General features: G+C 44.3%; 1 protein-coding gene across 3 annotated transcripts in view; it reads left to right on the top strand.

The window, feature by feature from the left end:
* Positions 1-969: 969 nt before the first annotated feature.
* Positions 970-18,160, top strand: part of CAPN3 (calpain 3) — a 57,353-nt gene continuing 40,162 nt past the window's right edge. The window contains exon 1 of one of the 3 annotated variants that reach the window (XM_002913197.4): positions 970-2,167. In XM_002913197.4, coding sequence (XP_002913243.1) covers positions 1,859-2,167 — 309 coding nt within the window. In that variant the 5' untranslated portion in view covers positions 970-1,858. The remainder of the gene's footprint in view (positions 2,168-18,160) is intronic. The other 2 variants (XM_034661091.1, XM_034661092.1) reach the window with 2 other exon arrangements.

Genomic DNA, 18,160 nt, shown 5'->3' with positions numbered 1-18,160 from the left:
ACTGCAAAGTAATGTTGAATTTAGGTCGTCTCTAACAATAACATTTTTTGAGTGCTTAAGACAATCCTGGCAGGGCACCTGGGTGGCTCAGTCAAGTGACTGCCTTCAGCTCAGGTCATGATCTCAGGGTCCTGGAATCGAGCCCTGCATCGGACTCCCTGCTCAGTGGGGAGTCTGCTTCTCCCTCTGACCCTTCCCCCTCTCATGCTCTCATTGTCTTTTTCTCTCAAATAAATAAATAAAATATTTCTTTAAAAAAGACAATCCTGGCACTATTTTAAATGTTTTACTTATGTAGTTTAATTTTTATAACTCAATAACAGAAAGACTATCCACATGCCCATTCTATAGGTGAGAAGACTGAGACATAGGAAAAAAGGAAGTAGTAACTCACCTAAAGTTACACAGGCACAGCCAGCAAGCAGCAGGCCCAGATTTGAACCCAGGCAGTCAGCCTTCAGGCTACCCTCCCCTATCCTGCCTCTTCAAGAATAGTAGTAAAGGTCCTTGTGCCTTTCCTTAGAGGACAGGAGGACAGGCTGATGGTCCCTACAAGCAGCAGCCAGACACAGGGCTCCTCAAGCCCCAGCGATCATGAGCCTCGTAGTCCTCCCTATTTCAGCTCTCACCTCCCACCTTCTCACATAGCCTCTAGCCTTGGGCTGGTGAGACTGGTCAGGTGGGAATGGGCAGGGCTACAGTCTAGCACCAGCCTCCACTGAGCCACACGTGGGATGTAGCCATCTCCTGACAGCCCGGGTTGTAGCTACCAAGGTGGAGGCCTGGCAGGCAGTTCCCTTCCCCAGAGCCACTTGTGTTCTTATTGTAGAGCCCTGAAACCAGCTATTTTGAAATGACATCCCCTGGGACTCAAAAGGGAATCTGATTCAGTAACCAGTTCCACCTCCTGACCCTAAATGCGGCGTGCCTGAAAAGTCTACTCAGGGGCACTTTTTGTAGCAAATTTGGTCCAGTATTTATTTGGGGGGGGTGGGGAGAGAGAAGAGTGTCTAGGTCAAGTGGGCAAGAAAGACACAGGCATTTTTCTCAACTGGGCACTCTGCTGAGTGGCATTTTCCACCCAGACAGTTCCACGGAACGCTGACAGCATAACATTCTAGAAGAGATGCCAAATCCAACTGAATAATGTTCTGACACCCTAGAGTTTGAGAAAGTAAAGATTATGTTCTCAACAATGTCTAGAATATTCTCCTAGAATTCAGGATCTCACATTCACCCTGGCTACCTTTTTGCTCAATATTGTTCTCCGTTCACTTGGTGGCCGATGCGTGGACGATCTGCTGACTCAACAACGCATCAGCAGTTCTTTGCTAATTTTCAGTGTCCAACCTCCTCAAATATTCTCCTTGAGTTTCCTGATGACACCAGCTCTCAGTGACAGCACGGACACGCCCCTCGCCGGCTCCTTCTCTCTCCACCACGTCCGGCTGCACGCTAGCCTCCCCAGCTCTCATACTCATACTCTTCCTTCATGTCTATTTTTAGTTTTCCTGGCTCAGGCGTCCCCAGGCCACTGAAACACAACCCCCTCTCTCCCCTCTGCGTCTCCCTCTGGCATGCCAGCTGCCGGCAGGAGCCCCCCGGTTAACCCTGCCGCAGAAATCCTCTAGGACTCCTTCCTCGGGAAAACCTCTGACTTCGGGATCACAGCTCAGCTTTTAAGATGGACAGAAGCTGGATGACCTTCTGATGGGCTCGAGCTTCGAATCTGGATGTGGACACTTCTCTCTCAGATGACAGAATCACTCCAACTTCCCCTTAGCCGTTGCTTCCTTCCCTTGCAGGGAGCTGTATCTTGTTTTCTTTAAAAAACCTTTTCCTTCCAAATTTGCCTGCCATGCCAACCGTCATTAGCGCGTCCGTGGCCCCACGGACAGGGGCCGAGCCCAGGTCCCCGGGGCCGATTCCCCAGCCGGGCCAAGGCAAGACCACCGAGGCCGGGGGCGCAAACCCAAGTGGCATCTATTCAGCCATCATCAGCCGCAATTTTCCCATTATTGGAGTGAAAGAGAAGACATTTGAGCAGCTTCGTAAGAAATGTCTAGAAAAGAAGGTTCTTTATCTGGATCCAGAGTTCCCACCAGATGAGACCTCTCTCTTTTACAGCCAGAAGTTCCCCATCCAGTTCATCTGGAAGAGACCTCCGGTGAGTAGATCACAGGCTTGGGTTTTTTCCCTCTGAGAAGTCCTCCCACTCAGCACCTCCCTGCAGCTCCCCAGTGCACATGGGCAGTAGGGGCAAGGATCCTGGCAGCAGCCCTGTGGGGCTCCACTGAGAGCGGAGGCCAAGCCCATTCTCACTCTCTTGCTGTCTTTTTCTGAAAAACATCTTGCTTTGAATAAAAGTAATGGGAACTCTGTTTAATTCATCCTATAAAAGTAAATATCCCTCTCCCAGAACAAGTCTCTGTAAGAGTCCTTCCATTTCTCAGGCTAAAATCATGATGTTGCTCATTAGTTTGTCAGTAGCCGTGACTCTGCAACACAGAAGCCCTGCAAAGACGAGAGTAGCCCGCAAAGACCACTTTTCCTTGCATAAAATGTTAGGATTAGAAGCAGAAATCCTAGCAATAATTTTTGTCCGCATACCTCACCCCACAAATGAGAAGGGCACACAGAGGAAAGTACATCCAGAGAGGGCATGACAGCCCAGATTAAAACCCCTTCTCTTTAGGTAACTCTTCCAGCCTCCGGGTTTCATTTACAGTGATCTATCAGGCAGAAAATCCTATCCCCCTACTTGCTTCTCTGATCAGACCTCCCATATGACTCTTATTCTTAATTCAGGGAGTATTTACTGGGCATCTGCTAGAGCCAGAAAGTGGGCAATCGACTGGGGAAACAGTAGTGAACAAGAAAGACAAAAATTGGGGTACCTGGGTGGCTCAGTTGATTAAGCGTCCGGCTCTTGATTTCGGCTCAGGTCACGATCTCAGGGTCCTGGGATGGAGTACCGAGTTGGGCTCCATGCTCAGCGGGGAGTCTGCTTGAGATTCTCTCTCTCTCCCTCTGCCCCTCCCCCTGCTCACTCCCCACCCCAAGTAAATAAATAAATCTTTTAAAAAAGAAAGAAAGATAAAAATTCCTGCTCTCCTAGAGTCTAGAATCCTGAAGGGAAGAGAAAATGTTCTCAAGAGAGAACATTCAGATGCTATGGGGTCACAAGGCAAGGGAGCTAACCCCATTCAGGGCGAGAAACCCTCCCTGAGGTGATCGTTGATGCTGAGGCCCAGCGCTACTCATTATGTTAGTCAGGTTACTCTGGGACCTAGTGCCATTGATTAGCCATGTTTTCCTTTCTAATCTGAGACGAAATGTCCATGGCTCCTTTCCTTTCCTGACAGTTCTGTGGTAAGGCCTGCGACTGCCCTGAGGACCCTCAGTTTAGAAGAAAGGACTGGCAAGGACTTCATTCTGCAGCCCAGTTGCTGCCCTGAAACTGTCTGCGATGACACTGTTCTCCCCTCCCCTCATGCCTTCAGGATAAGTCCAAACTCCTTACAGCTGAGCTACAGGCCCTCCCCAGCTGGCCCCTGCCCGCCTGTCCACCTCATCTTCACCCTCTCCCCGTGGATCCCGACACATTCAGCTGCTCTGTTGTTCCAGGTCCTGTACCTCAAGGCTTTTGTTCATGCTGTCTGTCTGGAATGACCTTCTTGTTTTTATCTGATCTGCTCCCCTCACCCTCTCTCCACTGCTCAGGTATCACTTCCTTCAAGCTTCCATTCAGGCCCACACTGGGTGCTCAGCCGCTGGCGGTGAATGAAAACCCACAGCTGAAGGCGTTGAGCTCCAAGAGATAAGGGCAGCCCAGCACTCCAAGGCGGTTGGGGGAGGAGGGGACGTTCCTAAAAGCCTTTCTTTTTCTTTAAAATAGGTTCCATGCCCAGTGTGGAAACCAATGCAGGGCTTGAACTCACAGCCCTGAGATCAAGACCTGAGCTTGAGATCAAGAGTTGGACATTTAACCGACTGAGCCACCCAGGTGCCCCCTAAAAGCCTTTTCTAATACTACTGCAGAGAAAAAAAAAAGCTTACAAATGCTGTTTTTAGTGAAATCATTGTGGATTTTAGTCTTAAAAACTAGACTTGCATACTAATAAGAACAATGTAAGGGTCTATTATGTTCTAGGCACTACGTCAGTCCTCAAATTTATACTGTCCTTGTCAGTGTGACATTGGGGGCACCAAAAGACCTGTCTGTTTCAAACTGTGCTCCCAACACCAACACCCCCTCACGTGCAGGTGAAGTGATTAAGATCCAGAAAGGGCAATCACACAGGTTGATTGAAATTGAAACAGTGAAATGATTCCAGAATTTTCTCAAGTATAAAGCACTTCTTGGACATGTAAGTTTCCCATGGGTTCCATAGATGTAGTAACTTTTACCAGGTTTGAGCAGTCTGAAATGGAGACTGTGTCCTAGGAGAGGCCCTTCCTGCTTTTACTATCCGAGGCACAGAATCACTGAAAGCCAATCTGAGTATTTTTTTTTTAAAGATTTTATTTATTTATTTGACAGAGATAGAGACAGCCAGCGAGAGAGGGAACACAAGCAGGGGGAGTGGGAGAGGAAGAAGCAGGCTCATAGCAGAGGAGCCTGATGTGGGGCTCCATCCCATAACGCCAGGATCACGCCCTGAGCCGAAGGCAGACGCTTAACGCTGTGCCACCCAGGTGCCCCCAATCTGAGTATTTATTCGCAATTGAGTAGTACTTATTACAATTGGATGGTGGTGGTGGTGATGGCGATGATGATGATGATAAGGGGAGAATTATTAAGCCAGCTATAATTCTAGTTAATATGATGCTGCACTTTCAGCCTTTCCCTCTTCAAAGAAGGGACAGCCAGGCTGTCCAGGCACACCCATAATCTCTTCTCACTCACTTACCAATGCTACCTCACTCTTCCTCCTCCTCTAGGGAGCTTCATGCATTGAGTTTCCAGGCCAAGCTGATTCCTTTTGCCCTTCCTTCTATGATCTATTTCTAGAATCAGAAAGCAAACAAACCATGCAACACTTCCCAACTGTTGAGCCAAATTTTCTTGATGACAAACCCCTGGACAGAAGAGAATGGCTTCTAGAATAGGACCTCTGGAAAACGGATTGCTCTTGCCCAATTTCATCAGGGAAATTCAAATCAAAACCAACGAAATATCACTTTGTCAGAATGGCTAGACTCAAAAAGACACAAAAATAACAAATATTGGCAAGGATGTGGAGAAAAAGGAACCCTTGTGCACTGTTGGTGGGAATATAAATTGGTGCAGCCACTGTGGAAAACAGGTTCCTCAAAGAATTAAAAATAGAAATACATTATGATCCAGTAATTCCACTACTGGGTATTTATCCAAAGAAAACAAAAACACTAATTCAAAAAGATATATGCACCCCAATGTTTTCTGCAGTATTATTTACAATAGCCAAGTTATGGAAGCAGCCCAAGTGTACACACACACACACACACACACACACACACACACACACACACACAGAGGAATATTACTCAGCCATAAAAAAAGAATGAGATCTTGGCATTTGCAACAACATGGATGGACCAAGAGAGTATAATACTAAGTGAAATAAGTCAGACAAAGACAAATACCAAATGATTTCCCTCAAATGTGGAATCTAAGATACAAAACAAATGAACAAATAAAGAAACAAAGAGACACACAAACAAAAAAGCTCTTATATACAGAGAATAAACTGGTGGTTACCAGGAGGGAAGCGGGTTGGGGGATGGGTGAAATAGATAAACAGGATTAAGAGGTAAAAACTTCCAGTTATAAAATAAATAAGTCATGGAGGTGAAAAGTACAACATAGGGAATATAGTCAATAAGACTGTAATAATGTTTTTGGCGACAGATGGTGGCTACACTGAATGAGGTGAGCACTGAGTAATGTACAGAATTGTTGAATCACCTAAATGTTGTACACCTGAAACTAATATAACACTGTATGTTAATTATACTTCAATTAAAAAAACAAAATAATAACAAATAGGGGCACCTGGCTGTCTCAGTCAGAAGAGCATGCGACTCTTGATCTCGGGGTCACAAGTTTGAGGTCCACATTGGGTGTAGAGATTACTTAAATAAATAAAAATTTAAAAATAGTGACAATAATAAATAAATCATTACATTTTTCAGGTTAGGTCTTGTTACCACCACAAAATTATCTTTGAATTTTTTTACAGATATTTAGCCAAGTGTGCTTAACAAAATATGAGTCTTTAGCATGGCAGACTGTAGCTTTTCTCTTCATGAGGAAAACTCATAAGGAAAAATTAGGAAGATTCTTATAATTACAGAAAGAATAATTTCTCTCTGTGGGTGGACATGATTGTTGTTTAGCGGGGGAAGAAAAGAAAAAAAATGCTAGTTTATTTACAAGATAGAAGGAGCTAGAACAGAAACCAAAGTGGGGGGAGGGGAACGGGGCAAGAGGCCACATACCCAGTGTCATCCCTCCACTTGACTTGACACCCAAAGACATCTTTATTTTTTTAAGATTTCATTTATTTATTTGAGATCGAGTGAGAGAGAAAGCACAAATGGGGGAGGGGTGGAGGCAGAGGGAGAAGCAGGCTCCCCGCTGAGCAGAGATTCCCGACCACATGGGGCTCCATCCCAGGACCCCAGGATCCCCACCTGAGCCAAAGGCAGTCCTGGATCCCCACCTGAGCCAAAGGCAGACGTTTAACTGCCTGAGCCACCCACTTGTCCTGACACCCAAAGGGATCTTTACTCATGAACTTGTGAAATGCCTGAGGCAAGTAAAGTCACCTGCTGGTAAGGGGAGGAAGTTAGTGTCTTCAGTGACACAGACAGGATGAGCCCACACACCCAGAAGCAAGTGTGGAAAGCACGGTAGTGGGGAAAGAGGCATACAGAAGCACACTGCCAGGAACCCACTGAACGCTGGTGGGGGGAGGGGGCTCTGTCCTCTCAGAGGCTACAAAGTGGGAGCTCCAGATCTCTGAGGAACCGGGAGGCCCCAGCTGACACCTGGAGAGTGAGCGCCCTGCCTAAGAGAAGCTGACACACAGTGCAGCCACTGTGGAAAACAGTATGGAGCTTACTCAGAAAGTTAAAAATAGAACTGCCCTACAATCCAACAAACGCACTACTGAATATTTACTCAAAGAATACAAAAACACTAATGCAAAGGGGTACCTGCACCCCTATGTTTATAACAGCATTATTTACAACAGCCAAGAAATGGAAGCAGCCCGAGTGTCCAACACAGATGAATGGATAAAGAAGAGGTGGGATATATATGTAATGGACTCTTATTCAGCCATAAAAAAGAATGAAATCTTACAATTTGCAACGGCACGGATAGAGCTAGAGAGTATTATGCTAACCAAAATAAGTCAGAGAAAGACAAATACCATATGATTTCACTCCTATGTGGAATTTAAGAAACAAATCAGCAAAAGGGGGAAAAAGAGAAAGAGACAAATTAAGAAACTTTTTTTTTAAGATTTTATTTATTTATTTGAGAGAGAGCAAGAATGAGCGGGGGAGAGGGGCAGAGGGAGAAGCAGACTCCCCACTGAGCAGGGAGCCCAACTCGGGACTCAATCCCAGAACCCTAAGTTCATGACCTGAGCCGAAGGCAGACGGTTAACCGACCGAGCCACCCAGGTGCCCTCCGAAACAGATTCTTAATTATCGAAAACAAACTGGTGGTTACCAGAGGGGGGGGGGGGCTGGGTTAAACAGGTGATGGGGATTAAGGAGGGCACCTGTCCTGATGAGCGCTGGGTGATGTACGGAAGTGCTGAGTCACTATACTGTACACCTGAAACTAACATTACACTGAGTGTTAACTGGAATTTGGATAAACCTTAAAAAGCAAAAAAAAAAAAAAAAAAAAAAAAAAAAAAAAAAAGAGAGAGAGAATCTAACACTTGCTTTACCATTTTCATCCCAATTTTAAGTCTAAATAATCGCCATCACAACTTTTAGAAGTTTATTATATTCCCCAGAACAACAGGAAGATAGTATTAAAACTGCTATCAAAAACTCCTTATAAATTTTATGATTGTGTGGGAAAGTCTTTTAGCCATTCCAGGGAGAGGGGTTTCTTTCCTGAATTCAAAGTTTTGAAGGGAAAACGGATGCTCCCAGCCCCTTCAGTAACCTGCCTATATTAGTACCTCTCATAGTCTGAAAGCTCATCCTTGGCCAGAACTCTCCTGGCCACAACTTTTGTACCTTTTCTCTGGTCTGACCCAGAAGATAGAGAAATAGAGTCAGCAGATTTCCTGTACATAGTGATTCTCCCTGTTTGTGAATAATCTCATCCTTCCTTTAGATGCCTCAGATCAAATAGTCATAAACCTTCTCTAACTTTACCCCATAAGTGTGGTTTTTCCAACTGGGGGATGTCAGTGCTATGATCCTCATATTCACGGATATGGACCCATGAATCCATGGGTCCTCATATTCATGGATACAGTCGATCCTCATTATTCATGGAGTCTGTATTTGTGAATTCACCTACTCACTAAAATTTATTTGTAACCCCAAAATCAACATCCATGGTGCTTCTGTGGTCATTTGCAGACATGTGTAGTAGGGCAGTGAAAAATTTGAGCTGCCTCCCATACACTTTCCCAGATGAAATCAGGGTGACACTCGGCCTTCTCATCTTAGCTCTCACCCTGTAAACAGGTGTCCTTTTCATAGTCTACACAGTGCTGCGTTTTTCACATGTTTGCCCTTCTGATTGGTGATTTCTCTGTTTAAAATGTGAAGTGCTGTCTCGTATTCCTAAGTGCAAGAAGGCCAGGGTGTGCCTTAGGGAGAAAAGACGTATTAGATAAGCTTCATTCAAGCCCGAATTTTGGTGCTGTTGGCTGTGAGTTCAATGTTAATGACTCAGTAAAATATATTAAATAAACTCTTTAAACAGAAACACACTGAAGAGCACGTATTGATCAGTTGATAAAAATGTGACTACAGACTCACAGGAGTCTAATCCTGTATTTCCTCCAAAAGCAATGGTTCAATACTCACTAATTCCGCATTCACAGCTCCTTTATAGAACAGACCTACCATGAATAGCAAGAATCGACTATAATTCCTATGTTCTCTGTATTCTTAAATATCACAGCTTCAAACAAATACCTACGAAGGGTATGATTAGCAGGAAACATTGCAACATGTTTTAATCCGTTATAGTCATTATTTTTTTTTAAGATTTTATTTATTTCTTTGACAGAGAGACAGCCAGCGAGAGAGGGAACACAAGCGGGGGAATGAGAAAGGAAGAAGCAGGCTCCCAGCAGAGAGCCCAACGTGGGGCTCGATCCCAGGAGTCTGGGATCACGCCCTGAGCCGAAGGCAGACACTTAACGACTGAGCCACCCAGGTGCCCCTATAGTTATGATTTTTTGATGTTCGAATTGTCCCATCTTTGGACAGTGGGAGGCCCCTACGAGCTGCCTGCATCATTTGTCATGACCCCATTCACCTTTTTTTTTTTTAAAGATTTTATTTATTTATGTGATGGAGAAAGAGAGAGAGCATGCACAAATGGGGGAAGGGGCGGAGGAAGAGGCAGAAGTAGCCTCCTCACCGAGCAGGGAACGCGGAGCTCCATGCCAGGACCCTGAGATCATGACCTGAGCCGAAAGCAGATGCTTAACCAACTGAGCCACCCAGGCACCCCCAACCCTGTTAATCTTAAATAACTTCCTTGTTTTCTGGCCACAACGAAATGTCCCAGGCTTATATTGCACATTTCTTCCCCCAGACCTGGAACGAATCATTTTTGCACGTAGCCTGGTTCCTTTTAGTCTGAAGCGAAGCTAATGGAAAGGGGTGAAATGTGTAGGATAGCAGACCACCACCTTCTGAGCACCCAGTGCTTGGTCACTGCATTGGTACCCTGAGGTTGGAAGCTTCCTGACCATCTGTGGTGACACCAGAGGTCTCCCGCTCTCACCGCCCCTTCCACGGGCCCTATCACCTCCATAAGCAACATTCCTCCCTGGGTATCTTCCCAGCCAGGGGATCACCAGGCTCGAGTTACTCAACTCTGAAAAGAAAAAACTCTCGGTTGGCATAAAATAAAAGCTACTCCCCGCCAGTGTGGAATGAGAGGGAAGAAAGAGAACTATAGGAAAACCCAGGCTGTGTGTCGTGAGCCCTCTCCTCTGTTCCCAGGGCTAGGGGCCCAGTCGCTGGCGATGTAGCTTCTTTTCCCAGGGCTATTATTTCTCCTTCCTGAACCCAGCTCAGCAGGAGGTCTGCTTGCAATCTGACTGAGAGTATCCTCTTCTGTCAGTTCAGAGAAGTGGGATCACTGGGCTAGCTACAAAGAGGAAGACCTGAGGGCGTCCTGCAGAGTGCTGAGAAAACTAAATTTGGAACCAAACAGACCTCATCTAGACCCTGGCTGGCTCAGCCACTAACAAGTCAAATTAGGGGCGCGTGTGTGGTGCAGTCGGTTGGGAAACTGACTCTTGGTTTCAGCTCAGGTGTGATCTCAGGGTGGTGGGATTGAGTCCCACATGGGGCTCCGTGCTCAGTGTGGAGTCTGCTTAAAAGACTCTCTCTCCCTCTCCCTCTGCACCCCCTACATGAATAAACAAATCTTTTTTAAAAAGTTTAATAATTACCCTTAAGATGCCTGGGGGGCTCAGTTAGTTAAGCATCTGACTCTTGATCTCAGCTCAGGTCTTGATCTCAGGGTTGTGAGTTCAAGCCCCACGTTGGACTCCACTCCAGGCATGGAGTCTACTTAAAAACAAACAAATTTCAACAAACAAACAATTATCATATGGTTTCTCTCATCTATGGAACATAAGAACTAGGAAGATCGGTAGGAGAAGAAAGGGATAAAGAAAGGGGGAGAAATCAGAAGGGGGAATGAAGCATGAGAGACTATGGACTCTGAGAAACAAACTGAGGGCTTCAGAGGGGAGGGGGTGGGGGGAATGGGATAGGCTGGTGATGGGTAGTAAGGAGGGCACGTATTGCATGGTGCACTGGGTGTTACACGCAACTAATGAATCATCGAACTTTACATAAAAAAAAATTAAATTAAATTAAAAAAACAAAAAACCAAACCAAAACAAAACAACAAACAAACAAAAAACCTTTAGAGAGGCAACTCATGAAGTGGGAGAAGATATTTATACAGCACATCTAACCAATAAGCAATCAGTATCCAAAGATGCCTACAATTCAAGTTGAAAAAGACAAATGCAATAGAAAAATTCACAAAAGATAGGCATTTCATGGACAGCAAGTAACAAAAGATCCAGAAATACATGAATGTATGAACAATGTTCTGCCTATAATGGGCACAGTGATACTGTCATCACATAGCCGTTCTGAGCTAGCGCCCTCAAAGTCCTAGTAGGTGTTCAAGTAAGGTAGCAATTCCTAGAAGCAGCGGCAGCAAAGGACGAGAGCATAACACACTGATGAAAGGCACAGGCTTTAAAGCCAGACAACCTTGGTTTGAATCCCAACTCCACCTCTTAACAAGGTGACCTCAGGCAGGTTACTGACCATTTTCAGGTCTCAGTTCCCTCCTCTGTGGAAAGAATATGAAAATCCTTACTTCCATAGAGTTGTTGTAAAGAGTAAATGATGTGTTGTAAATGACATACCGAGCACAGTGAGTCAATAATGATGATGGTAAATCAAAGGCCGGATGAGATACCCCATTGAGAACCACCCCTCTCTTGACTCGGCGCCATGCCGGGGTGGAGGGGGGGAGGTAAGTTCGGGCAAAAGTGAAAAGTCAATAAATAAGTGGGACTGCCTACCCCTGAATTCCACAAGCCAGCAGCTCCTGATGGGGACAGAGCTCTAGACATCATAGCGAAGAAGCTGAAATATCTCAGCAGTAAGATGCTGAAAACGGGAGGGACAGGGACAGAAATAGCCGAGAAATGTATGAAACGATGCATTTCCCTGATTACGAGTGAGGCAGAGCATCTTTTCATACATTCATGTATTTCTTGAGCATTAATGATCTCTCTGTCCATTAAATACCTGTCTTTGCTAGTTTTTCTTTGAGTTTGTCTTGCTCAACTTGAATTATAGGCGTGTTTGGATACTGATTGTTTAGTGGTTAGATGTGCTGTAAATATCTTCTCGGGGCGCCTGGGTGGCTCAGTCAGTTAAGCATCTGACTTCAGCTCTGGTCATGATCTCAGGGTCCTGGGATCGAGCCCCGTGTCTGGCTTCCTGCTCAGCGAAGAGTCTGCTTGTCCCTCTTCCGCTGCCCCTCCCCCTGCTTGTGCACTCTCTCCCTCTCTCAAATAAATAAATAAAATCCTTAAAAAGTATATTTTCTCCCACTTTGTGACTTGCCTTTTCACTCTCTTAAGGGTTTTCTTAGTTTAAAAATTCTTAACTAAAAGCTCTTAATTAAAAGTTCTAAATTAATTCTTAATTTATTACTTTTTTCCTTAATAGTTAGTGTTTCTTATGTTCTGTTAAGAAAGTTTTCCTTAGGGGCACCTGGGAACCTCCATCGGTTAAGCTTCCAACTCTTGATTTTGGCTTAGGTCATGATTTCAGGGTCATGAGATCAAGCCCCACACTGAGCTCTGCTTTGGGTGTGGAGCCTGCTTAAGATTCTCTCTCTCCCTCTGCCCCCCTACCCCCCACCCCTGCTCGCACACATGCTCTCTCTCTCTCCAAAAAAATTAAAATTAAAAACACTTTTTTTCCTAAACCAAAGTCATTCTTCTTTATTACCATTTAGAAACTTAATTTTTCTGCCTTCATATTTGGGTCTATAATCCATTGAGAAATGATTTTTCTTACATAAGATAGGGACCACGTTTTGTTGTTTTTCCATATGGATAGTTGACATTCCCGGCACAATTTATTTATTTTTTTTCAAATCCTTTCTCTTCTATTTTGTAATGTCACTTTTTAAACAGATCAAATGTCTACCCATGTGTGGTTCTGTTTCTGCACTCTTTAACGTGTTCCACTTGTGTTTACTAATCTATCTTTGTGCCAACTCCACACCTAGTGCCAATAAGTTTTGACATTCAGTAGAGCAAGTGCTCCCAACTTGTTTATCTTCTTCAGTATTGTTTTAACTATATCTGGCTCTTTGCCTTTCCATTTAAATTTTATTTTATTTTTATTATTTTTTAAAGATTTTATTTATTTATTTGACAGACAGAGAGGCAGCGAGAGAGGGAACACAAGCAGGGGGAGTGGGAGAAGGAGAAGCAGGCTTCCCGCTGAGCAGTGAGCCTGATGCAAGGCTCGATCCCAGAATGCTGGGATCATGACCTGAGCCAGGCAGACGCTTAACAAATGAGCCACCCAGGTACCCCACTGAGCCACCCAGGTGCCCCTCCATTTAAATTTTAGAATCAGGATGTTGAGTTCCACCAAAAATCCTGTTGGGATTTTTACTGAGATTGCATTGAATCAATCTGGGAAGAATGCATGTCTTGACAATATTAAGTCTTCTTATCCATGAAGAAGGGATGTCTCTCCATTTAATTGGGTCTCCTTTAGTATCTTTTTTTTTTTTAAGATTTTATTTATTTATTTATTTGACAGAGAGAGACAGAGAGAGCACGAGTGGTGGGCAGGGGCAGAGGGAGAGGGAGAAGCAGGCTCCTCACTGAGCAGGGAGCCCAATGCAGGGCTCCATCCTAGGACCCCAAGATCATGACCTGACCCAAAGGGAGATGTTCAACTGACTGAGCCACCCAGGCACCCCTGTTTTAGTATCTTTTAATCAAGTTCTTTGATAATTTTCTCCATAAAGGTCTTGAACATCCTTTGTCAGATTTCTTCCTAGGCATCTTTTGTTTTTGTTGTTATTAGGGCTTCTTTCTTAAAATTGTACTTAATTTCTCAGGCATAAACATCCATTTGACTTTTATATCCAATATATTCACTGAACTCTCAGTAATTCTAACAATTTGATTATAGATCCCAAGTTATTTGTCTGTAGGTTCTGTGTCTATATAGATAGTAAGGTCATTTGTAAATAATGACAGGGCCACCCAGTACATTATACACAACTGTATTCAGCAACCTAATTCCTGTTTTACTGCACTGGCTAAACCGTCCAGCATCATGTTAATAATAAAGAAGATAACAGAATCTGTATGGCTCCTAATTTTAAAGGGAAATCAATCCTAGTGTTTCACTGTTGAATAGACTTGCTATAGATTTCTATGTCCTCATGTCTTGGGTGTATTTCTTATAAACTGCTTAGAGTTAAAAAAAAAAATTCCAATCTGAAAACCTTTGTCTTTTAACAGAAGGTTTTAGTCCATTTACACTGATGATGAACATTGATATATATTGGATTTATTTCTATCGTCTTAACCATAACCTTTCTGTTGATACTGCTTTTTAAGCTTTCCTTTTTCCTCTTTCCGCCTTTAAAAAAATGTATTAAAAGTTCTCTCAGGGCTCTTGGGTGGCTCAGTTGGTTAAGCATCCAACTCTTTTTTTTTTTTAAGATTTTATTATTTATTTATTTATTTGCCAGAGAGAGAGAGAGAGTGAGAGCAAGCAAGCACAAGCTGGGGGAGCAGCAGGCAGAGGGAGAAGCAAGGAGCCCAATGCAGGGCTGGATCCCAGGACCCTGGGATCATGACCTGATCTGAAGGCAGACACTTAGCGACTGAGCCACCCAGGGATCCCTAAGTGTCCAACTCTTGATTTTGGCTAAGGTCATGATCTCAGGGTTGTGAGATCAAGCCCCACATCAGGCTCCATGCAGGGCATGGAGCCCGTTTAAGATTCTCTCTCTCCTTCTCCTTCTGCCCCTCCCTTGCCTAAAAAATGTAACAAGTGTTTTATTTTATTTTTTTCTTTCTACTAGTTTGGAAGTTATTGACTATTTCTGTTTTTTCAGTGGTTGCCCTAAATGATTAACATACATTTCATCTTGACAAAGCCTGAAATTGATCAATAGCTTTATTTTCCTCATAAACAGTATGAGGACCCTAAGGCACATTGACTCCAAGTACTCCTCTTCCTACCAATATGCTGTTGTTGCTCATAATTTTAGTTTCATATTGATTTTACAACCTTAAAAAATAAAAAATATTACAATTTTTAAAACAGTCAATATTCGCTGAGATATACACGTTTACCAATTTCTTTTTTTACTGTTTCTTCTTGAGTCTTAGACTTTTCCTTCTATAATAATTTTGCTTTTTCCTAAAGGACCTTGTTTAGAAGTTTCTTCAGTGAGGGTCTATTTGTAGTAAGCATTCTTAATTTTTATTTGTACAAAATTTGCTCTCCCTCATGAAATAATGTTCCTGGGTAATAAGTCATAGGTCAATTCTCATTAATATGTTCTGGTTTACATTCCTGCTCAAATCAGCAGTCATTCTAATTGGTGTCCCTTACTAAGCCATCTGCCTTTTCTCTCTGACTGCTTTTAAGATTTTCTGTCTATGGTATTCTGCAATATCTCTATGATCGTCTCAACATATATTTCTGTATATCTTTCCTGCTTAGTATTCATTGGGATTCCTGAGTCTGAGGATTGGAGTCATTGATCAATCCTAAAAAATGTCTTAGAATATTAATTCTTTTCATATTTTCTATTATCTTCTTCTGGAGCTCCAATTAGATATATGGTGAACTTACTTTGCTCTATCTCATGTACATTTTAACCTTTTTTCTCTTTCTTTTTAAAAACTTTCCCATCTCTTTGATTCTCTGTGTGATATTCTAGGTGATTTCTTCTGATCTCCCTTCTAGTTCACTAGTGCTCACTTCAACATCACCTAATCAAATTATTTTTTTAAAGGTTAACTTATTTTTATTTTTTTTTAAGATTTTATTTATTTATTTGAGAGAGGGAGAGAGAGATAGATCACAAGCAATGGGTGGGACAGAAGGAGAGGGAGAAGCAGACTCCCCACCAAGTAGGGAGCCCGATGTGGGGCTGGATCCCAGGACCCTGAGATCATGACCTGAGCCAAAGGCAGACACGTTATTAACCTACTGAGCCACCTAGGTGCCCTGAAATTTAAATTTTTAATAGCAGGGTTAAAATATAAAATCAAGGAAGTCTAGGATGTAGAACAAAAAAAATAGGAAAATACAATAGAATTAGAGGAGGTTTAACATCTGATTTTTAAAAGTTTCAAAAAAAAGGAAAAAGGAATATAAGAAAGAAGGAAGGAAGGTAGAAGGAAGGAAGGAAATAATTGAAAGGAAGAGAAATGTCAAAGAAATAATATAATATTACAGAACTGAGGGCAAAAGTCTCTACATTGAAAGGAGTCACTGAGCGCTCAGCACAAAGAATTAAAAAAATAAACTCATACCAAAGCCCATAAATGTGGCTTTTGGAATTGGGGAGGGAGAAATAGGAGGGAAGGGTAGAAAACCCTAAGAGCTTTCGGAGGGATACGGTAGGTCACATACAAAGGAATGTAGATCAAAGTTACACCATACTTCTCAACAACACCAGATGCTAGAAGCAATGAAACCAGCCTTAAAAATTCTGAAGGAAGACTTCCTGCAGAGTTGCCTATGGTTTTGCCACATCTGGCTTCTCTTGAAGGGCAATTTGCCGTTATTCCCAAATAAGCCCATCTTTTGTTGGTAAAATAACTGGCGGTTTTATTTTTAAGGTAAACAGAGTCCAGGAGAGGTAACCGACTTGTCTTGATTTTCCCAAGGACTTTCTTGGTTTAGGGAGGTCCTAAATCCTGGGAATACCCTTGGCCTTGGGCAGACTGGGACTGTTGGTTCCCTGACCAGGGCTTCTAATGTGCATCTGTTAGCTTTGAACAAATGTTTGTCAAATGAAGATTATTGGATGAAAGTGAATTGTAGATCTCCAAGTTTTCTGGAGGTTTCACTGAGGTATGGTCTTCACTGCCCATTACATGGACACCAGCCTTCGAGCAGATGCAGCACCCACAGATGCCCCTTGTGCCTTGCTGTTCACAGCTGATTGACTCAGTGCTTATATGATTATTATTGAGTTACCGGAACTCCGGTGTGCTCACTGGGTCCAGACCGAGACTGGGAGCTCTGGGAGTGCACACGGGGCAGCTGGTGGGCCACCTGCACCGGGGAGCGGGCGGGACCGCGGACTTGCACCCTCGAAACAGCAGACTGAGACCATGAGCCGGGAGCGCACGCCACCAAGCATCTCACGGAGCTCCGGAACTCTGGTGTGCTCACTGGATCCAGACTGAGACCGGGAGCTCCAGGAGCGTGCGCAGGGTGGCTGGCAGCTGGTGGGCCACCTGCATGGGGGAGCAGGCGGACTCGCGGTCGGCACCCACGAGACACCAGACTGAGACCGGGAGCTCCGGGAGCGCGCATGGGGCGGCTGGCGACTGGCGGCTGGCGGGGTTAGAAACACAAAGGACAGAGACGCGCCGGCCTGGAAGTGAGGGCTGGGACGCCGGGTGTGGGGCGCACAGCCCGGGATGCTGCAGGGTTGAGCAGCACCAACAGAAACAGAGTTAAAGTGGCTAGAACATCAGTGGAGAACGGTCCGCGATCCCTCCATTCTGAGACAGAGGCTGAATTTTGGCCGCTGCTGCTCTGACTCTCAGAAGAGGCACAACAGACCGCGAGGGAAAGCCGCCAGAGAACAAAAGTCTGGAAATACCAGCTCACAGGGTGCCCATCCCCATCCCACCTTGCAGGGGACTTGGAGACTCTACCCAAACAGGGTTTCCTGAGTATCGGCGCGGCAGGCCCCTCCCCCAGAAGGCAGGCTGAAAAATCAAGAAGCCCACAACCCGGAGCGCCTGAGTGGCGCAGTCATTAAGCGCCTGTCTTCGGATTANGTCTTCGGATTAGGGTGTGATCACAGCGTTCCGGAAAGGAGTCCCTCATCGGGCTTCTCTGCTGGGAGCCTGCTTCTTCCTCTCCCACTCACCTGCTTGGGTTCCCTGTCTTGCTGACTGTCTCTCTCTCTCAAATAAATAAATAAAATCTTTAAAGAAGAAGCCCACATCCCTAAGATCTCTATAAAACAAGGGTGCACAGCCTGGGTCCCAGTCAATAATTTGGGCTCTGGACAACCCTGCAATCTCTCCTCATCAGAATGACGAGAAGGAGAAGTCCCCCCCAGCAAAGAAAAGATAATGAGTCTGTGGCCTCTGCCACAGAATTAATACATATGGAT

The sequence above is a fragment of the Ailuropoda melanoleuca genome, chromosome 5 (genome assembly GCF_002007445.2).
Source record: "Ailuropoda melanoleuca isolate Jingjing chromosome 5, ASM200744v2, whole genome shotgun sequence".
Classification (NCBI taxonomy): domain Eukaryota; kingdom Metazoa; phylum Chordata; class Mammalia; order Carnivora; family Ursidae; genus Ailuropoda; species Ailuropoda melanoleuca.
Note: the sequence above shows the minus strand (reverse complement) of the source record. Positions and strands in the feature narration are given on the sequence as shown.